At 44.6% G+C, this 22803-nt stretch overlaps 1 protein-coding gene across 1 annotated transcript in view; it reads left to right on the forward strand.

Annotated features, from left to right (window-relative positions):
• The first annotated feature begins 10979 nt into the window (after nucleotides 1-10979).
• The window catches only part of SCN3B (sodium voltage-gated channel beta subunit 3), a 47847-nt gene continuing 36023 nt past the window's right edge, over nucleotides 10980-22803 (forward strand). Inside the window, exon 1 of the mRNA XM_077458026.1 lies at nucleotides 10980-11467. Coding sequence (XP_077314152.1) covers nucleotides 11410-11467 — 58 coding nt within the window. The 5' untranslated portion in view covers nucleotides 10980-11409. The remainder of the gene's footprint in view (nucleotides 11468-22803) is intronic.

Genomic DNA, 22803 nt, shown 5'->3' on the forward strand with positions numbered 1-22803 from the left:
ACTTGATAAAAAACGATTGTTCTTTAGCATACATTCCACATTAATAATTTCACTACCAACATGAGCGTGCGCTGTAAATTGCCTCCAACATTGTTCCTGTTTCATCATGCTGGAGGCTGCCATTTTGCTGAAGCCCAGAGCCCCTGAACAACAGTAAATCATAAAGCAGAACCAAACCCAGCAATTTAATAGTCTCAAAAAAGTTACATTCTTGGAATCCCGGGATTGCCAACTTTGCTGGTTTCCTCAACCAAACCGTCAAACCTTCAAATGGCTGGTGTCATAACTGATGCAGAACTATGGCAGTTGCAGATCAAACAGAAGCAGCTTCCTTGAGGGTTTAATTCCACTTGAAGCCCTCGTTCACATTTGAGCGATTTGTCATGCAGTTTGAAAGGTCAAATTGCATGACAAGTCGCAGCCTATTGCCCGCAATGGAACTGCTCCAATCAGTGTGATGTTGCGGCATGGCATTGATTGGCTAAAGTAGTTCCTGCACTACCTTTGGCAATTTCAGGGTGCGACTTCAATAGACATGTGTGCATAAAACGGCACAGATGTCTTTCAAGTCGCACCCAAAGTCGCATTGAAATATGGCTTTGAAATTGTGCGATTTCAAAGCCGCGCTCAACGTGAACGAGGGCTTAAAGTGGTTGTAAACCCTTACAGACCACTTTCACCTACAGGTAAGCCTAGATTAAGGCATGGTTTAGGAGATATTTGCAAAAGACAGGCACTGCTCTCTACGACGCATGCGCACTGAGCATGCCGCTGCTAACGGCGATCAGCAGCAGCTCACGCTCGCATACGCGGGAGTGACATCGTGGCTCTGGCCAGTCACAGTGCCGGAGCCGCCATACCCGGAAGTTTCTCCGGTGATGGATGGCGGCGTTGGAGGAGGACAACGAGGGTCGCTTCGGGGGCTTCCATCTCAGGTAAGTTATTCATAATGAGCTAGTATGTTATGCATACTAGCTCATTATGCCTTTGCCTTGCAGGGTCTATTTATTTTTTTTAATTTGGCTTCCTCTTTAAGCAGAGGTAAACCTATTGATTTAACAGTTTCGTAAAATGGTTGCAATCCATGCATGCTGGGAATGCAACGGTCACATTGGTTGTGCTCTCAACCAAACTGTCAAACCATCCAATGCCTGGTGTCATAACTGATCACACGTGTACCACCATGGCAGTTGGCCAAGATGGCAGCTTCCTTGGCGGTAAAGGACAGAAGGGTTTACTTCCACTTTAAGGCTGTCGGCAGATCAGCCCCTACAAATGCGGCAATGCCCAAAAATGGAGAGCAACTACCGAGCATGTGCAGAGCAGGGTGACAGTGTATTACTGGGTTTTAAACAGTCTAATGTTTTAAATAACTATACCTGCAAAAGGGGCCAGCCTGATGGGATCTATCAGGACTTCATTTTCTGACTAAGTTTTTACTGTAAACCACATGGCGCGTTCGGCGAGCAGTACTGCGGCAAAATGCAAGCTATTTTTGTCAATCTGGCCTTGCTACAACTGTAGAAAATTCATGAACATTTGATTTTAATAACAAGGATGTGTTCTACTAATGGAACGTACTGTGGGGAGATCGAGTTCTTCCATATGCTCTGTGCATCAGCTAAGTCACAAGGCTGGGGCTGCTGTATATTCTCTGTGCCGAGTGATTGAAATATTGCGTTACAAGGTCGGTATGCAGCGTTTAAACCAGGTGCAGCTGTGGCAACCTTTTAGCTTCCAATGTAAACCACAATGACTTCGGAAAATCGATTTACCATGCATTAATGCAAATCACATGGAAAGAAGGCATCTACTTCAGTAGACATGCTGCACTGGTATCTTAGTCTGTATAAACAACACAGCACCTGGCCACACTACAGACATGATGTGCTACTGAACATTTACAGTGAATACATTTTTATTAGAGGAAATAACCTTTACTGCCCAAGTAAAAAATTTTTTTAAAATCCAAACAGCAGAATATCTTGGTACATGCGATCCACCCCAAGCCCCCCCCCCCCCTTTTTTTTTACATACCCATACATTGCGTTAAAGTAGAACTGTAGCCAGGCTATGTACAATTAAATAATATAAAGCCTACCTCTGGCAAATTTAAACATTCTCCCTTGAAGTGGGGCTGTGCCTGCAATGTAAGGGTTAACTGCTTATTTATGTCTGGGGGCATGGAAAAGTAGATTTACTTACCTAATCCTCAGTGATGCAAGAATCGTCCCCATAGCCAGTGCCAGGACAAGGCCATCCAGTGCAAAAATGCCAAGATTGCACCACTTGCTCCACTCGATTTATTGTGAATGAATCAGTGTCTATTCAAGACAAGAATATATTTAAAACATTATACATTAAATTAGGTTTAATTCATTAAAAGAAGAATTTGTTCACACAGTTTAACTGTATTTATTTTAGTAGTTCCTGTGTTCCCACAGCAAGGCACGCTGAAGAGAAAGCAGGAGTAAAGACAGCCCAACCGTTGAAGTAAGAGTAACTCCCAGCATTGGTGACAAAATAATCACCCCCAACATTGGTGCAAGTATCAGTAACCCCCCCCCCCCCCAGCATTGGTGTCAGTTTCGGCAATTACATCACCCAACATCGGTTCCAATTTCTGCAATAATAACCCCCAGCATCGGTGCCAGTTTCTGCAAAAATAACCCCCAGCATCGGTGCCAGTTTCTGCAAAAATAACCCCCAGCATCGGTGCCAGTTTCTGCAAAAATAACCCCCAGCATCGGTGCCAGTTTCTGCAAAAATAACCCCTAGCATCGGTGCCAGTTTCTGCAAAAATAACCCCCAGCATCGGTGCCAGTTTCTGCAAAAATAACCCCCAGCATCGGTGCCAGTTTCTGCAAAAATAACCCCCAGCATCGGTGCCAGTTTCTGCAATAATAACCCCCAGCATCGTGCCAGTTTCTGCAAAAATAACACCCAGCATCGGTGCCAGTTTCTGCAAAAATAACCCCTAGCATCGGTGCCAGTTTATGCAAAAATAACCCCCAGCATCGGTGCCAGTTTCTGCAAAAATAACCCCCAGCATCGGTGCCAGTTTCTGCGAAAATAACCCCCAGCATCAGTGCCAGTTTCTGCAATAATAACCCCCAGCATCGTGCCAGTTTCTGCAAAAATAACACCCAGCATCGGTGCCAGTTTCTGCAAAAACAACCCCCAGCATCGGTACCAGTTTCTGCAACAACACCACCTAGCATCGGTGGCAGTTTCTGCAACAACACCACCTAGCATCAGTGGCAGTTTCTGCAATAATAACCCCCAGCATCGTGCCAGTTTCTGCAAAAATAACCCCCAGCATCAGTGCCAGTTTCTGCAAAAATAACCCCCAGCATCGGTGCCAGTTTCTGCAAAAATAACCCCCAGCATCGGTGCCAGTTTCTGCAAAAATAACGCCCAGCATTGGTGCCAGTTTCTGCAAAAATAATCCCCAGCATCGGTGCCAGTTTCTGCAAAAATAACCCCCAGTTATTCCCTAGGAAGTTCCATCAGGCTAACCCAAGTATTTACAGCAGCAAGTATCGTAGTCTCTTTCGCACTTCACGTGAGCCGAAGTTGGCAAGATTCACTAACAAAGGTTGAAAAAAATATTTGAAAACAAGCAAGGCTTACCTTGTATCACTGAAGACGAGGTTACTAGTTTGACCTGTGATCCTGTGCGGAGTACATGGAGGAAAGTATCTGGGGTGCTTGCACTACACTTAGGATATACACCGCAAACCATTGGAGTATACTGCTGTACCTATACCAACTGAGGATATACACCCTAATCGAGGACATACACCTTAAATATTGGAGCATATTGCTGTCTAACTGACAGCAGTGAGGTAAGGTACCCACTGCACTCAGTGTGTGAGCACCCACTTTGAGGAACTGTAAGATCACCGGTGGAACTATCCCCTGTTTATTCACAGGATTAACCCTTCACACAGCACAGCGTGGATTCACTTTATTTTGCATGAACTGATATGGATTGCTAGTCCTTTATGTCAATTAGAGACACTTTAAGAAACCCTTTTGAATTGCTGTTTTGTTAGGTTTATTTATTTATTTTTTGATATATTTTTACACACATTTTTTTATTTATTTATTTGTTGGATTTTACCCTTAGGGCCGGTTCACACTGCAGGCGCGGCGAGGCGTCTCCGACTTGCCTCGCCGCGACCTGCGGCGACCTCAGCAGCGACTTGCAGAGGACTTCTGTATAGAAGTCAATGCAAGTCGCCCCCGAAGTCGCCCAGAGGTAGTACAGGAACCTTTTTTCTGAGTCGGAGCGACTCGAGTCGCTCCTCTCAGAACGGTTCCATTGTACAGAACGGGGGTGACTTGCGGGAGCGAGGCGAGGCGAGTCGTGTCGCCTCGCATCGCCCGCTGTGTGAACCGGCCCTTACACAATTTTCTGTATACACGCTGGCACTTGGATGCACTTTTATGGACTGAGATACACCTTTTTGATTTCACAACTTTCTGGATTGATATTATCAGGATCTGCGTTTTCGTTTGTATTACTTCACTTGCACTGTATTACGATTGTATAGATTATTTATATTTCTTCATTTGATTTTAGTATGAATAACACTAGGAATATGTGTATATTCTGAACACCCTATTAATCACTTTGAATGATTTTATGCACATAGGTTGTAGGTATAATTTAAAGTAATTTTAATCGCATAGGTGCGTCTTTTAGATTTTATATGCGATTATTTATTTATTGTTACTAGATTTAATAAATTTTGTGTGGAGCGCAACACCATTCTTTTTTACTAACCCCCAGCATCGGTGCCAGTTTTTGCAATAATAACCCCCAGCATCGGGGCCAATTTCTGCAATAATAACCCCCAGCATCGGGGCCAGTTTCTGAAATAATAACCCCCAGCATCAGGGCCAGTTTCTGAAATAATAACCCCCAGCATCGGGGGCCAGTTTCTGAAAAAATAACCCCAGCATCATTGCCAGTTTCTGCAATAATAACCCCCAGCAACTATGGTATACGGTCCTTGAAAAAGTATAAATACCCCTTGAAATTTTCCTCATTTTGTTATGTTGCAACCAAAGACATAACATTTATTTTATTGGGATTTTATGTGATTGACCAATGATGGCAAAACTTGGCCACCCCAAAATGTTTTGGAACTACATTTCCCATGATGCTCAACTACACTACAGAGTGCATGAGCATCATGGGAAATGTAGTTCCAAAACATCTGGGGTGCCAAGGTTTGCCATCACTGTGATAGACCAACACAAAGTGGCACATAATTGTAAAGTGGAAGGAAAAAAGATAAATGGTTTTCAACATTTTTTTTTACAAATATATGAAAAGTGTGGGGTACATTTGTATTCAGCCTCCTTTACGGTCATAACCCTAACTAAAATCTAGTGAAACCAACTGGCTTCAGAATTCCCCTAATTAGTAAATAAAGTCCACCTGTGTGTAATTTAGTCTCAGTATAATTACAGCTGTTCTGTGAAGTCCTCAGAGGTTTGTTAGAGAACCTCATTGAACAAACAGCATCATGAAGGCCAAGAAACACACCAGACAGGTCAGAGATAAAGTTGTGGAGAAGTTTAAAGCAGGGTTATGTTATAAAAAAAAAATCCCAAGCTTTGAACATCTCACAGAGCACTGTTCAATCCATCATCTGAAAATGGAAAGAGTATGGCACAACTGCAAACCTACCAAGACATGGCCGTCCACCTAAATTGACAGGCCGGGCAAGGAGGGCATTCATCAGAGAAGCAGCCAAGAGGCCCATGCAGGGCTGTCTTTAAGGCAGGGCAAAGAGGCAGCTGCCCTGGGCCCGGTCGTTGTGGGACCCAAAGCAGCTGCCTCATACTTGCCAACTATCCCAGTTTAAATTCCCTTATCCCTTGAAGTTTTAATCATGTGGTGTGTACCGATATCTCAGTGTGAAGTGCTGGTACTAATGATGCCCAGCTCTGCCCTATTGTTGTGTACAGATGACTCACCTGCAGACCCTGTGTTACATGTAAATAACTGGCTTTCATATGAAAATAGCGGCGGCATTACCAAGCAAATAGCTGTGGCCAGCGGCATTGATATGTAAATAAAGGTGGCATTCATATGTATACCATGCTTCCCTGCAGTGACAAGATTATGTGCTGTAACCTCTAGCAATCAGTGAGCAGTATTACTGTACAGTAATCTCTAACAACTAATTAACAAGCAGAAATCATTTTCTGTAACCTCTAGCAACTAATCAGTGACTTCTAGCAACCAGTCAGTAAGCAGTAATGATAGCTGTAACCGCTGGCAACCAATCACAATTGCTGCCTGATCTGATACAGTAAACGGAGTTAAAGTTCAGCTTCTATTTATTGTATGTCTCAGAGCAGGTGGAGAGTGAAATTGCATGGGGGTGGCCCTCAAGAAAATATTTGCCCCTGTCCAATCAATACTAAAGATGGCCCTGGGCCCATGGTAACTGTGGAGGAGCTGCAGAGATCCACAGCTCAGGTGGGAGAATCTGTCCACAGGACAACTATTAGTCGTGCTCTCCACAAATCTGACCTTTATGGAAGAGTGGCAAGAAGAAAGACATTGTTGAAAAAAAGCCATAAAAAGTCCTGTTTGCAGTTTGTGAGAAGCCATGTGGGGGACACAGCAAACATGTGGAAGAAGGTGCTCTGGTCAGATGAGGTCAAAATGTAACTTTTTGGCCTAAAAGCAAAACGCTATGTGTGGCTGAAAACTAACAATGCACATCACCCTGAACACACCATCCCCACTGTGAAACATGGTGGTGGCAGCATCATGTTGTGGAGATGCTTTTCTTCAGCAGGGACAGGGAAGCTGGTCAGAGTTGATGGGAAGATGGATGGAGCCAAATACAGGGCAATCTTAAAAGAAAACCTGTAATGCCGTGTACACATGACCGTTTTTTTTGTTGGAATAAACGCGGAAGGTTTTTCCGACGGAGTTTCGACAGAATTACGCCGAAACTGTCTTGGGTACACGCGATCACACCAAAATCCGATCGTCAAGAATGTGGCGACGTACAGCACGTACAACGGGACTAGAAAAAGGAAGTTTGATTCTGCAAAATACTTGAGACTGGGACGAAGGTTCACCTTCCAGCAGGACAACAACCAGAAATATACAGCCAGAGCTACAATGGAATGGTTTAGATCAAAGCATATTCCTGTGTTATAATGGACCAGTCAAAGTCCAGACCTAAATCCAAATGAGAATCTGTGGCAAGACTTGAAAATTCCTGTTCACAGACGCTCTCCATCCAATCTGACAGAGCTTGAGATATTTTGCAGAAAAGGATGGGCAAAATTGTCCCTCTCTAGATGTGCAAAGCTGGTAGAGACATCCCCAAAAAGACTTGCAGCTGTAATTGCAATAGACACGGGCGCTGTCAAAAAATTTGCTTGGTTTCTTTCCATTTCGTTTTGCACGAAAAAAATATTGTATTTCGTAATTCCTATACGAAATTCAATTCAGAGTCGTACAAAATACGAATTTTCATTAGATTCGTAAACTTTTCATTAAAATAATGAAAGTTCGTTATGATAAATTTATCATTATGAGGGGTTCCCACCATCCCTGTGCTGTGCTGACTTGCTGGGTTTTTAACTTTTAAGTTTGTTAACTTTTCGTAACAATTATGAATGTTCAGTATGATGAATTTATCATTATGAGGGGTCCCCACCATCTCTGTGCTGAGTTCCCGTGTCTGAGTGTACACCCGTTGTGCACATTATGAGGGGTTCCCACCATCCCTGTGCTAAGTTCCCAGGTCTGTACACCCGCTGTGCCCATTATGAGGTGTTCCCCCCCCATCCCTGTGCTGAGTTCCCGGGTCTGAGTGTACACCCGCTGTGCCCATTATGAGGTGTTCCCCCCCCATCCCTGTGCTGAGTTCCCGTGTCTGAGTGTACACCCGCTGTGCCCATTATGAGGGGTTCCCACTATCCCTGTGCTGACTTCCTCTGATTGGTGAACAAAACACCAGTCAATTCTGTTAATTTGGATCCAAAATTCCGAAATTCGTTAACGAAATTTCATATTTTGTATGAAATTCGTAAGCATAGAAATTCCCATAGGTTTCCCACCATCCCTGTGCTGAGTTCCCAGGTCTGTACACCCGCTGTGCCCATTATGAGGGGTTCCCACCATCCCTGTGCTGAGTTACCAGGTCTGTATACCTGCTGTGTCCATTATGAGGGGTACCCACCATCCCTGTGCTGAGTTCCCATGTCTGTACACCCACTGTGTCCATTATGAGAGGTTCCCACCATCCCTGTGCCGAGTTCCTAGGTCTGTACACCCGCTGTGCCCATTATGAGGGGTTCCCACCATCCCTGTGCAGAGTTCCTAGGTCTGTACACCCACTGTGCCCATTATGAGGGGTTCCCACCATCCCTGTGCTGAGTTCCTGGGTCTGAGTGTACACCCGTTGTGCCCATTATGAGCGGTTCCCACCATCCCTGTGCCGAGTTCCCATGTCTGTACACCCGCTGTGTCCATTATGAGGGGTTCCCACCATCCCTGTGCCGAGTTCCCATGTCTGTACACCCGCTGTGCCCATTATGAGGGGTTCCCACCATCCCTGTGCCGAGTTCCTATGTCTGTACACCCGCTGTGTCCATTATGAGGGGTTCCCACCATCCCTGTGCCGAGTTCCCATGTCTGTACACCCGCTGTGTCCATTATGAGGGGTTCCCACCATCCCTGTGCTGAGTTCCCATGTCTGTACACCTGCTGTGCCCATTATGAGGGGTTCCCACCATCCCTGTGCCGAGTTCCTATGTCTGTACACCCGCTGTGTCCATTATGAGGGGTTCCCACCATCCCTGTGCCGAGTTCCCATGTCTGTACACCCGCTGTGCCCATTATGAGGGGTTCCCACCATCCCTGTGCCGAGTTCCTATGTCTGTACACCCGCTGTGTCCATTATGAGGGGTTCCCACCATCCCTGTGCCGAGTTCCCATGTCTGTACACCCGCTGTGTCCATTATGAGGGGTTCCCACCATCCCTGTGCTGACTTCCTCCGATAAAAAAACAAAAACAAAAAAAAACGCAGTGTAACTGTATAAATGACACTGGCAGGGAAGGGGTTACCATCAGGGGCGATCAGTTGGAAGCTGTGTAGGCGTAGAAGCAGGTTTCCGTATTGTTGGTATATGACTGGATTTCTACGATAGGCGGGGTTCACACTTTTGCACGGAGCGGCTCACAGCAGGGGGTTCGGTGCGTCTCCATTCACTGGTTTAGGTCTGATTTCAGCACAAATTTTTGGCTGAATTCAGACCTGAAATGGACCAGAAGACACACAAGACTCCTGTGCAATTCACACCGGAGCCGCTCCGGAGATGTTTGAACCGGATCCATAGAGAGCCGGTAGCAATCTCCTGACATGCAAATCGGATGTGGTGAAATTCTCATCCAATTCACAATAGTGTGAACCCAGCCTTAACGTTGTCTCAGTTTTCTTACTGGCAGCAAAAACCCGACAGGTGTTCTTCACTTCATCCAGAACTTTAAAAAAAAAAGTTTTGCCTTTGAGTGTACCTTCTCGTGCCCACGCTATAGCCAAATGACGGCTACATTGCGGACCTCAATTGCCGGGAGGCCATCAATAGACATCCTCCTATGCATGAGCTGCCTGTGCGCCCCCTGTGGATCTGGCTGATCGGAATAAGGGGCAGGTCGCGGCCCCTAACCACACGATCAGCTGTCAGTCAATGATGTAAACAAAAGATCGGTAATCGGCTTTTTTTATGCTCACACTAACAGCGCAAGCAGCAAAAAAAAAAAAAAAAAAGGCGACCACTGGCTTGTGTCAGAGGGACAGCAGTCCCAAAGAGGGTGAAACATCACCTAAATATCTGTGCCCACCAGTAGCACCTGCCAGTGCCCACCTGTATCACCGATCAATGCCTATCAGTGCTGACAATCTGTGCCCATCAGTGCCACCTAGCAATTCCCTTTAGTGCCATCAATGACCTTCCGTGCCATCTCATCAGTGCCCACCAGCGCCATCAGTTCAGCCTATCAGTGCCCACCAGTGCAATCTATCAGTGTCCATTAGTGTCGCCTATCAGTGCCACCTATTAATGCCCATCAGTGCCACCTATTAATGCCCATCAGTGCCACCTATTAATGCCCATCAGTGCCACCTATTAATGCCGCCTCTCAGTGTCCACCAGTGCCGCCTCTCAGTGTCCACCAGTGCCGCCTCTCAGTGTCCACCAGTGCCGCCTCTTAGTGTCCACCAGGGCAGCCTCTCAGTGCCCACCAGGGCAGCCTCTCAGTGCCCACCAGGGCAGCCTCTCAGTGCAACCCATCAGTGACTTCATCAGTGCCCATCTGTGCAGCCCATCAGTTCAGCCTATCATTGCCCACCAGTGCCCTTCTGTGCCACCTATCAATGTCCATCAGTGCCATCTATCAGTGTCCACCAGTGCAGCCCATCAGTGTGACTTCATCAGTGCCCACCAGTGCCATCTATCAGTGCCCATCTATGCAGCCTATCAGTGCCCATCAGTTCAGCCTATCACTGCTCACCAGTGCCATCTATCAGTGTCCATCAGTGCCCTTCAAAAATTTGTTGTTTGCAAAATTGTATAACAAACTATAAAACTTTTTTTTTTTTTGCAAAAAATGTTAAAAAACACAGCGATGATTAAATGCCATCAAAAGAAAGCTCTATTCGCAAATTCTAAACATTTTTATTTGGGGTACAGTATTGTATGACCGCGCAATTGTGATTCAAAGTGTAACAGCGCTGAAAGCTAAAAATTGGCCTGGGCAGGAAGGGGGTTTAAGTGCCCAGTAAGCAAGTGGTTAAAATGTATTTTAAAAAAAGAGCATATAAAACCACGTGACCTCCCCCTGTCTCTGTACTTCTGGCTAATTCCAAGCCTTTGGATGACTCACATGTAAAATCGCTGCTCTCTGCTGCCACCTAGTGGCCAATGAGCTCATTTATGCCTCTGCTCCCTTGTCTACTTCTCAGATAGCCATTTGCGGTGGCTGCATGCATCCATGCTCATTAGATTAGCGCTTGGCAGGAGAGGGAGGAATGCATTGATGAAAGGTGATGATTTTGTAGCTGGCGCCGGGATCTGATGAAGGAGAAGCATTAGTGAGCCTCCCATCTGCAGGCACAGAGCAGTGTGCTGGGCTCTGATCTGTCTATACAGGCTGCACACAGGCAGAAGAAGAAGAAGTCTCCTGATCTGCCCATCCTGGCCCTCTCCAGGGTGCTGAACCATCTTCCTTGACCTCCTGTAGGGCTCTCCACCCTGAGAACATGGACATCTAGGAGGGGGGAGGTCCATCATCCCTGTCCCTCTGTCTCCTGTCCTAAGCCACACCAGCCCTGGGAAGACTGCAAAGTGCTGAATTCATCATGGCTACCTGGAAGGATTCATCCCACTGGAGTCTGTCTCTACTACTCCCATTATTCGGTATGTAATTCATTTCAGGCCAGTGCCTGTGCATTATGACCATGTCATTGTAGAACAATGGATGGGAGGTAGGCAGTGCTTCATTAGCCATGCACAGAGCGGTGCAGCATCAGATCAGCTCCCTGCCATGTAAAGTGTCACCTATTCCACATCTACAGCATGGACCTGATCTTTATACATCTGGAAATACATGGTGGGGGGGTGGGAAGAGTCATTAATACTACAGAGCTACACCAAGTCCAACGAGAGCACCGAACACATAATATATACGCATTTGGACCCTCTGACCCTTTGTTAGGTCCCATCATTGGACTTCCTGCCTATAGACCAGGCTTTCACAACCTTTTTAACCATAGAGGAACCCCAAAAAGAATTTTCAGGTTTCGAGGAACCCTTACTGAAACCAATTCATCAGGGGTCAATAGGAACAATGCCCCTTATACTGGTGGTCAAATAGGAAGAATGTTCCCCTTAAAGTGGTGCTCAGAATGCGCCACCCTTAAAGACAGCTAAAAAGATATTTTGGGTCATGCGGCTGGCTTTGCCAAGTGATGCTGAACCTTGAACTCTGTAGGCATCATCAAAAAGGTGGTTCATCAGCCAAAGCTCAAGGAACCCCTAACAACCTCTGGAGGAACCCTGGTTGAGAATGGCTGCTATAGATCTTGCAAGCTGGGCTCCCTGCTTTTGTTGAGAGCAGCCCTACCGGAGTCAGAGAGGTTGATTTACTAAAAATGTAGAGTGAAAAATCTGGTGTAGTTGTGCATGGTAGCCAATCAGCTTCTAACTTCAGCTTGTTCAATAAAGCTTTCACACCAAAAAACTGGAAGCTGATTGGCTACCATGCACAGCTGTACCATATTTTGCACTCCCCAGTATTAGTAAATCAATCCCTGTGTGCCTTATTCACAATCTGATCTGATTTGGTTTTGTACTTTTTTTTTTTTTTACACTTGTTCCATTTAGCCTAGGTTAACGTGGTTGTAAACCCATTACAACCACTTTAACCCACAGGTAAGCCTAGATTAAGGCTTACCTGTAGCTGAAAGAAAGATGTCCCAAACCTAAAAGGTTAAGGAGATATTTGCAAGAATAGTGGCCCCGATGTCTATGGCGCATGCTCCGTAGACATCAGGCACAGGCGCATTGAATGTGCCGTTTCTAATGGCGATCATGCAGTTAGTGGCGGCAACAGCGCGCATGCACAGGAGAGACATCATCGCGGCTCCGGCCAGTCAGAGCATCGGAGCCGCTATACCCGGAAGTCACTCCGGATATCATGGCAGCGATGGAGGTGGTGACTGAGGACCACTGCGGGGCTTCGATCTCAGGTAAGTAATTCATAATGAGCTAGTATGCTATGCATACTAGCTCATTATGCCTTTGCCTTGCAGGGTGCCTTTCTTTTTTTTTTTTCCCTTAAGAGGCTTTACTTTCTCTTTAACGCTATTGTGTGTCTGTTTACACATGCGCATTACGGGTACAGCAGCCCTTTCACTTGAATGGTCCCAGAACCATTTTTAAAGTGGTTATAAAGCCTTGAAGTTTTCCACCTTAATGCATTCTATAAATTAGACCAGCATTGGTGCCAGTTTACACAACAACCCCCAGCATTGGTGCCAGTTTACACAATGACAACCCCAAGCATTGGTGCCAGTTTACACAATGACAACCCCAAGCATTGGTGCCAGTTTACACAATGACAACCCCCAGCATTGGTGCCAGTTTACAAAATGACAACCCCCCGCATTGGTGCCAGTTTACACAATGACATCCCCCAGCATTGGTGCCAGTTTACACAATGACAACCCCCAGCATTGGTGCCAGTTTACACAATGACAACCCCCAGCATTGGTGCCAGTTTACACAATGACAACCCCCAGCACTTGCATCAGTATTCGGAATAACAATGAGGGAGATATTTAACATTGCCACTAGCCAGTAATACAACGGGTTATTAAATTTTGTTACTGGTCACTGGGGTGGGCTGGGTTCACACTATTGCGAATTGGATGCGAGTTTCTCCACATCCAATTTGCATAGCAGGAGATTGTGACCGATTCTCTATGGAGCTGGTTCACATATCTCCGTTGCGGCTGTGGAGTGGCTTGTGCTTCTTTGGCTCTATGTCTAGGTCGAATTAGGGAAAAAATTCGGCCTCGATTCATCGCTGAAACAGAGAACAAGGATGCCCTAGACCTCTGGCGCGAGCCGCCTCCATCGGAGGTGTGAACCCCCACAGACCACCCCGTTTTCTTACCTGAGTCCAATCCAATCCAGCAATGTGCACAAACGCAGCAGCTCCAGCCGCTGTTACTCTCCTCATTGGATAGATTTAATGCAGCAGGAGACATTGGCTCCCGCCACTGTCAATCAAAAGCTGTGATCCGCGAGCGGGGGGCGGGCCAAGTCCCGCTTTCTGTGCCAATGGACTCCGCAGTGGGATTTGGGAGCGAGCCCACATGAGTTTCCCCCATGGATAGTGGCTTTCCATGGGGGCCCCTGATAAAGAGGAGGATCCAGGAGGCCACCAGAGGATCCAAGAAGAGGAGGGTCGGGGCTATGGAACAAAGAAGGCTGGACAGCCGCACTCCAATTATTCACCTTTATCGCGTGTAAGAACAGAGCATCAACAGCACAAACTAACAAGCACATCTAACGCGTTTTACACCTTAATCTGCTCTGTGCAAAACCACTGCACACCGAGCAGGTAAGTACAGTGGAACCTTGGTTTACGAGTAACGCGGTTAACGAGCGTTTTAAAAAAACAAGCAACTTTTTTTTTAAAGTTCTGACTCGGTTTGTGAGTGTTGTCTCGCAAAACGAGCAGAATTCAAGCTAATTGGGTGTGCAGTACTGCATTTGGCCAGAGGTGCAGGGGCGCTCGGGACACTCGAAACGGTTCGGAAATACTCGGAATCACTTGGAAATACTCTGTTCCCGAGTTCAGCTGAGCTGTCCCCGAGTATTTCCAAGCTCTCTGGTGCCCCCCCCCCCCCCCCCCGCCTCTGGCCACATGCAGTATTGCATGTAATAGAAGTAAATGCAGAACTAATTATCTTTGTTTCCATTGACTTCTATGGGGAAACTCGCTTTGGTACAGGAGTGCTTTGGATTACAAGCATTCTCCTGGAACGGATTATGCTCACAATCCACTGTATGACATTTATTATTTTTATTTTAGAAAAATGGTAGGTTTACAATCACTTTAAAGCATGCTGCATGGAATCACATGGTGCTGCAGCATCATGCAGTTTCACGCAGGCAAAAAAAGTGCTGCGTTTTCCAATGCATTGGGGTGCCATTCGGAATTAATAGTTACCGCGCATTTGTCCGCTAAAGAGCAGCAGGTTGCGCCTGCGGGTTGGCAATGTACACGATTATGCACGCATTCCTGACCTGAACATATGTGAATCTAGGCAAATTCTTTTGAAGCAGTCCTATTTTACAGTGATCTGTGGATCCGTCCCCTGTTTGTAATTGCCAGTTTACAATCCATATATTGAACAAGTCACACAGACATACCAGCACAACTATGATGGTACTCTCCCTTACCAAGTCCCTCTTTATTAGACCAGAACCCATAGTAGACACCCATAGTAGACGCAGCAGCAAGCCTCTGGATCCAGTGACATATTGTCTGTATTTCCTTTGCACGCCGTATGTCTGTAGGGCTTCATTGAAAACAAGCCTAATCTATATTGGTTAGCAGAGCACAGCCATAATTAGAAGGCCCAGGGGGACTCGTGTGCAGCCTGTAGACCGTTACAGGTTAGAAAACGTCTGTGTATGTCATCTGTGTGAAGTCCTCAGGTGGGTGAATCCTAGATATTCGGAAACCCCTCTGTGAACCAGAACTTCTACCGAACGTACAAAAGCTCATTTCTCTAATGCTGGATATTTCTTTTCATAGAAACATGATCTGTGAACCAGAGTAGGCACAGGCCCAGAGAGACAATTTCTCATCTATAGAAACAAAAAACGAAAAGGAGGACTTTATCTGTGCGGCCGCAAAAACGCAGTCAATGTAAAAACACAATGGGGGTTTATTTACGAAAGGCAAATCCACTTTGCACTACAAGTGCACTTGGAAGTGAAGATCGTTGTAGATCTGAGGGGTAGAGCTGAAAAAAAAAAAAAAAAAAAAAAGCATTTTTGCTTGTACATGATTGGATGACAAAATCAGCAGAGCTTCCCCTCATTTCAGATCTACAGCGACTGCAACTCCAACTGCACTTGTAGTGCAAAGTGGATTCGCCTTTCGTAAATAAACCCTAGTGTGTTTTTACATTGACTGCTTTTCTGCGGCTGTACATATAAAGTCCTCCTTTCGTTTTTTTGTTTCTATAGACAAAGTAAATCAACCCCAATGTTTATTGCTGTATAATACATAACATGTAAGAAATTTCATTGATAAGTTTGCGTCCATAATGACATAGTATGTAGAAAACTGGCAATAATAATTGATGCATTGGGGGTTATTTACTAAAGGTAAATCCACTTTGCACTACAAGTGCAATCGCTGTAGATCCGAGGGGGACATGCAAGGAACAAAAAAAAAAAACAGCATTTTAGCTTGCACATGATTGGATGATAAAATCAGCAGAGCTTCCACTAATTTCAGCTCTACCCCTTAGATTTACAGCGACTGCACTTCCAAGTGCACTTTCAGTGCAATTTCAAGTGCACTTTGCACTTGTAGTTCAAAGTGGATTTGCCTTTCCTAAATAACTCCCCATTGTATAATGAATATGACCGCTGCATCAAGACAATACATTGTAGGGTAAATACATAACAGCCATCCTAGATGACACTGACCACCTCAGAAACAGTACAGCAAAACCTTGGTTTGAGAGTAACTTGGTTTGAGAGCATTTTGCAGGACATGCAAATTTTATTTCATAAATTGTGACTTGATATACAAGCAATGTCTTGATATACAAGTAGCGTCATGTCACAACTGAGTGTAAAAGAAGAGAGGCGCCTCTAAGTGTAGCAATATGGTTACATTTAATGAAGGTGCAACATTTAGCAACTCACATGGTTGAGGATTAAAAAAGGCATCTCGGGTAAAGCTGTCCACATAGACCTCCCTCCTCACTGCCATTGACGTCATCCCTTCCACTCTGCGCTCCACAGGCTCTTCAAGCCTCGCTTCCAGTTCGCTCTACTGCAGGGTAGTCTTCCCGGTCACGATTGCCCATTGATAGCAGTGAGAGCCGGCGGTGCAGAAGACTGTCTATGTGGACAGCTTTACCCCGGAGGCCTGCATATATGGATGTGCCCGTTTTAATCATCAACCATCTGAGTTGCTAAATGTTGTAGCTTCATTAAATGTAACCATATTGCTACACTTAGAGGCGCCTCTCTTCTCTTTTATACTCTGGAGCTCCTGCTGGATTTTGTTTCTAACCCCCCCTTGTGAAGGCTTCCATTTGTGGATGAAGGTTTTATGGTTACACAACCAATCACATTGCTGTAATCCTTTTATATTGACTATAAACTGAAGGACCTATGAATAAATGGTTGTGGAACAAATCATCTGAGTTTCTATTATTTCTTATGAGGAAATTCGCTTTGATATACAAGTGCTTTGGATTACAAGCATGTTTCTGGAACAAATTATGCTCACAATCCAAGGTTTTACTGTATAAAGATGAAATGTGTATATATCTGTATAGATATATATATATATATATATATATATATATATATATATATATATATATATATACTAGTTAAAACATCCACCGAGATGCATCCAATATCCCTACGTGTTTTATGGATTTAATCCACTCTTCAGGGGCAAATACATTAAATATCTGTGAAAAAACACAAATATATGAAATAGAAAATATTATTGTATAAAGCAGTACTCCCCCCCTCCCCTTTGGTTAGTAGTCATTTTTTGTCAGGCATCCTGGCCAGATTGCTTTATACAATAATATTTTCTATTCCGTATATTTGTGTTTTTTACATTATATGATGTCATTGTGGACACAAAATTATGAATTAAATTTCTTACGTGTTATGTATTATACAGCAATAAACGTTGTGTTTTGTTTACATTTACTCAGTTTCTGCTGCCGCACATACCTCATATAAAGTCCCTCTTTAGTTATTTTTTGTTTGTACTGAATCAGGGATGGAGACGTATTCACATACGTTTTTTTATATAAAGTCCCACTAAGTCGCCCCCCCATTTTTTCTCAATTTCTCATCTATGGCATAAGGAAGGGCTATTGGAGTAACACATGGGCGGCCTGTGCTCACACCTATCACAATGGCTTACTTGGTTTCCTTTGTCTTTTTTTATTTATTTTTTATTTTATTTTTTATATATAAAAGAACACCCACAGGGTTCTGCCACTACACCTACCACACTGAGCTCTGGCCCACTTACATGTCAGAACTTCCTCTCCTTCCCAGTGCAACCACAGCAGCACCTATATATAATGTATAGTGTGTGTGCAACATGCATTGCTCTTCTGAATTCCAGGATCTTTTTTTTTTTAAATAATCAATCAATCTACCATACATGGGAATTAATAAAAAAAAAAAAAAAGTTAATATAGCAAATTAAAAAAACGACTCTAGGCTAAGGGTCACACCTATGCAGACTGCAGTTTGCATATTCCAGGTGCATTTTGTGTGCTTTCAATACATGCTGTTGATCCATTGAAGTCTATGGAACCAAAAACCAGAAAAAAAAAAAGAAAAAGTCCCTGACCCTTTCCATAAAATGCACAGATGTGAACGTGACCCATAGGAAACCATGTTACATGGACTGTAGCTAGGGTTGCCATCTCATCCCTTTAAACCCGAACACATATGAATTACACAGGTTCTGAGGCTAATTAACCTCCCTAGCGGTAATCCTGAGTCTGGCTCGGGTTGGGAATTTACTAGCAGGAGCGGTAACCCAGAGCCAGACTCGGGATCGCATCGCTGGATGCAGGGGAGGACACAGGGAGAGTTACTTACCTTGTCTGCTGAATCCAGCGATGTCCCCCGCGCTGTGTGATCGAGCTGTCCTCCGCTCCATTCACAGTGCCGAATGCCGCCGAGCTCCGTTCCCTGCAACGTTACGGCGCACGGGATCAGAGATTGGCGGCAAATTCAAAAAAGTAAAAAACACACAAAACACTGTAATCTTACAGATTACAGTGCTGTATTAAAAATTACACACACCCTTTGTCCCTAGTGGTCTGTGCAATGCCCTGCATGCACTTTTATATTATAAATACTGTTTTTTCTGCCTGGAATTTGGAGATTGTCCATAGCAACCAAAAAGTGTCCCTTTTTCAGTGTTTTAGGATTTGATTACATTATTGAATAATTTTTATTATTCTTTATTATATTATAAACTTTATCATACCCGGGATGTCTGCTAGACTCTGGTTTGAAGAGATTTAAGAGCGTTATTCCTAAGAATTACAGGACTACAATATAAAACGCCAGATTTCCATGCAAAATAATTGTACCGCTTTCAGCACCTAATTCCAGACTGAATCATACCGCCAGGGAGGTTAAATGCAGATAAGGCAACAAGCGAGTTTAGTTTCCACCTTAATCAGCCACAGAACCTGTGTAATTTATATGTGTTCAGGTTTAAAGGGATGAGGTGACAACTAACATTTTTCTGCAAATCTGAAAACGCACAAAAAAATGCATAGGTGTGAACCAGGCCTTAAAGTGGTTGTTAAGCCACTACTATAATAAACCTCCCATCCCCTCTGTAATATAACAATAAGTGTCCCTGAGCCTGTGTTATATGGAAAAAAATAAAAAAAATGCTGATCTGTACATATATCAAAGCGTCTCCCGGCGCTCACGTGACTCCTCGGCTCTCTCCTCTGCCCGGCTCACAGCTCCAGCGGGCGGGGCTGAGCACTCTCGATGACATCAGCCGAGGAGGAGGGGAAGAGAGGAGAGAGAGAGAGAGAGACGAAGAGTCACGGGAGACGCTCTGATATAGGTACAGATCGGCAGCTTTTTTTATATAACGCAGGCATAGAAACATATAAAGTTATGTTACAGAGGGGATGGGATGTTTTTATTGTAGTTATAATAGCAGAGGGAGAGGAGGGGATCGGGTACTGACACAGAGCAGATGGGGGGGTGGGGCAGAGTAGAGCTGCAGATGACGGAGGCACATGAACTGACCACGATGTCAGGGCTCAGCAGCCGGCAGAGGAGAGCTGCAGATGACGGAGGCACATGAACTGACCGCGATGTCAGGGCTCAGCAGCCATGGTAACTGTGTTCAGTTTACAGGGTGGGGAGGGTGTAGTCAGGCAGGATCAGCCAAGTTTTTTAGGTGATAGAAGGAGCCAAATTACACACCACAAGCATTGTGCTGTATAACATGTTTTAAGGGAACAGGACATGTTTTTCTTTTAGGTTAACAAACACTAATTATAATCTGTACAGTCTGCCATACAGTGTTCATTTTGATGTCAAAGTTTGATTTAGCTTTAGTCGTATTTTAGTCATCTGAATTGTTTTAGTTTTAGGCCCCTTTCACACGAACGATCCGTTCAGGTCCGCCTGTCAGTTTTTCAGGTGGACCTGAACGGATGCTCCATAGAGGTCTATGGAACGGCGGATGTCAGCGGTGACATGTCCGCTGACATCCGAGCCGCTCCGATCCGAAAAAAGTGTGACGGAGGAAAAAGCTATTTTTCCATCCGTCATCGGATCGGGTGACGACAGACACTGTGGTCCGTCGTCATCCGATCTCCCATAGGGGAGAGCGGCGCTGTGACAGGTTTGTCCCTGTGCAGAGACAGACCCGTCATCTTCTGCTCAGCGGAGATCGCTACGGCGATCCCCGCTGAGCAAGCGGACATCCATGGGGCGAATCAGCACTGATCCGCCCCGTGTGAAAGGGGCCTTAGTCGTATTTTAGGTGATTACATTTTCCAGTACAATTTAGTCAACTAAAATCGAATGGGTTTTGTTAAATTGTAATGCATTATTTAAAGGAGAAGTACAGACAAAACTGGTTTGGCTGTACTTCTCCTGTGGATCACAGGGGTGCAGATCATATCCCGTTTTCCGCAGACTGAAGCACGCTGTTGGCTGATGTTACAGTGCCTGTCCTAGCTCGAGAAAGTTTGCGACCATATGGTTGGGATCCACCCACATGCCTGGACAGGCACCTGGCTCAGCCTCTCAGCAAGCCGCCGAGGACCTGAGCCTGCAGCTCCCTCCCCCTCCACAGCTCAACGCTCCAGTGAGCATGGGGGGAGGGGGCAGAGCAGACAGCGGTGACTGACAATCTACAGCAGGGGTCTCAAACTGGTGGCCCTCCAGCTGTTGCAGAACTACAATTCCCATGAGGCATTGCAAGGCTGATAGTTACAAGCAGAACTCCTATGGGCAGAGGCATGATGGGACTTGTAGTTCCACAACAGCTGGAGAACCACCAGTTTGAGACCCCTGATCTACAGCTCAGGGAGCCCTGAAAACCGAGGGATTGGTGGTGTTTGTTCGCTCGGTTCTTTGTGTTAGAGCTGGCAGGGGACAGATGCAGCAATCACCTAGGTATGTATGATTGATTAATTAGTTAAAAAAAAAAAAAGCAAATCCCATACTTCTCTTAAGAATTTGTCTTGAATTTCCAAACTCATTATATACTCCTGGAGCAGAAATCGAATATTATTTCTGTTATTAAGGTTTAACCGCTTCATCCCCAGGAGATATTACCCCCTTGCTGACCAAAGCACTTTTTGCGCTTCGGCACTGCATCATTTTAACTGACAATTGCGTGGCTGTGCAACGTTACACCAAAGCAAAATTGACGTACTTTTTTTTGGTGGTATTTGATCACCTCTGCAGTTTTTATTTTTTTGCGATAAACAAAAAGAGTGGCAATTTTGAAAAAAAAAGCAATTTTTTTACTTTATGCTATAATAAATATCTCCAAAAAATATATAAAAAAGCCATTTTTTTCCTCAGTTTAGGCCGATATATATTCTTCTACATATTTTTGGTAAGAAAATCGCAATAAGCATATATTGACTGGTTTGCGCAAAAGTTCTAACGTCTACAAATTGGAGATAAATTTATGGCATTTTTTTTTTTTTTTAAATTATTAGTAATGGCGGCAATCTGCGATTTTTATCAGGACTATGACAGTATGGCGGACAGATCGGACACTTTTGACACTATTTTGGGACCATTGTCATTTATACAGCGATCAGTGCTATAAAAATGCACTGATTACTGTGCAAATGACAATGAAACACTGGGAGGCAATCAAGGGGTTAAGTGTGTCCTAGGGAGTGATTCTAACTGTGGAGAGGGGAGAGGCTACCACTGACATGGCAGGGATCACTGATCCTGATGACAGGGAGCAGTAGATCCCTGTCGTGTCACTAGGCAGTACGTGGAATTGCCTTGTTTACACTTCCCCGTTCCTCCACTCCGTGACACAATCGCGGGCCCCCCAGCAGACAGAGTCCACGGGACCCGTGGGCACAGCCAAGCTGTACGCTGTGAGAGCACGCACACTATCCCCACCAATTAAAGGGGATGTACAGGTATGCCCATTTGCCCACCGCTAACATTGTGCCGACGTATATCAGCACACGGCAGTCGGCAAGTGGTTAAACATGAACTACAGCCACAGATTTAGCCATTGTGATATAGAACTTCTTTATAAATAAGACCAAGTTTCATAGACAAAAATATTGCTTTCGGACAAGCAGAAGTGCAATTTTAAAATATGAAAAAAAAGCTGTAAACTCAATTGGCTGTAAATGACACATTTACCAACATTAACCACTTAAGCCCCGGACCAATTTGCAGCCAAAGGACCAGGCCCCTTTTTGCGATTCGGCACTGCATCGCTTTAACTGACAATTGCACGGTCGTGCGACGTGGCTCCGAAACAAAATTGATGTCCTTTTTTTTCCCACAAATAGAGCTTTCTTTTGGTGGTATTTGATCACCTCTGCGGTTTTTATTTTTTGTGCTATAATAAATATCCCCCCAAAAAATATATTTAAAAAAACGTTTTTTTCCCTCAGTTTAGACCGATACGTATTCTACATATTTTTGGTAAAAAAAATAAATAAAAAATAAATCGCAATAAGTTTATTGATTGGTTTGTGCAAAAGTTATAGCGTCTACAAAATAGGGGATAGTTTTATGGCATTTTTATTAATAATTTTTTTCTTTTACTAGTAATTGCGACGATCAGCGATTTTTATTGTGATTGCGACATTATGGCAGACATGTCGGACAATTTTGAAACATTTTTGGGACCATTGGCATTAATACAGTGATCAGTGCGATTAAAAATGCATTGATTACTGTAAAAATGCTGG

The sequence above is a fragment of the Lithobates pipiens genome, unplaced genomic scaffold (genome assembly GCF_037356315.1).
Source record: "Lithobates pipiens isolate NorthernLeopardFrog02 unplaced genomic scaffold, aLitPip1_a1.2 Scaffold_27, whole genome shotgun sequence".
NCBI lineage: Eukaryota > Metazoa > Chordata > Amphibia > Anura > Ranidae > Lithobates > Lithobates pipiens.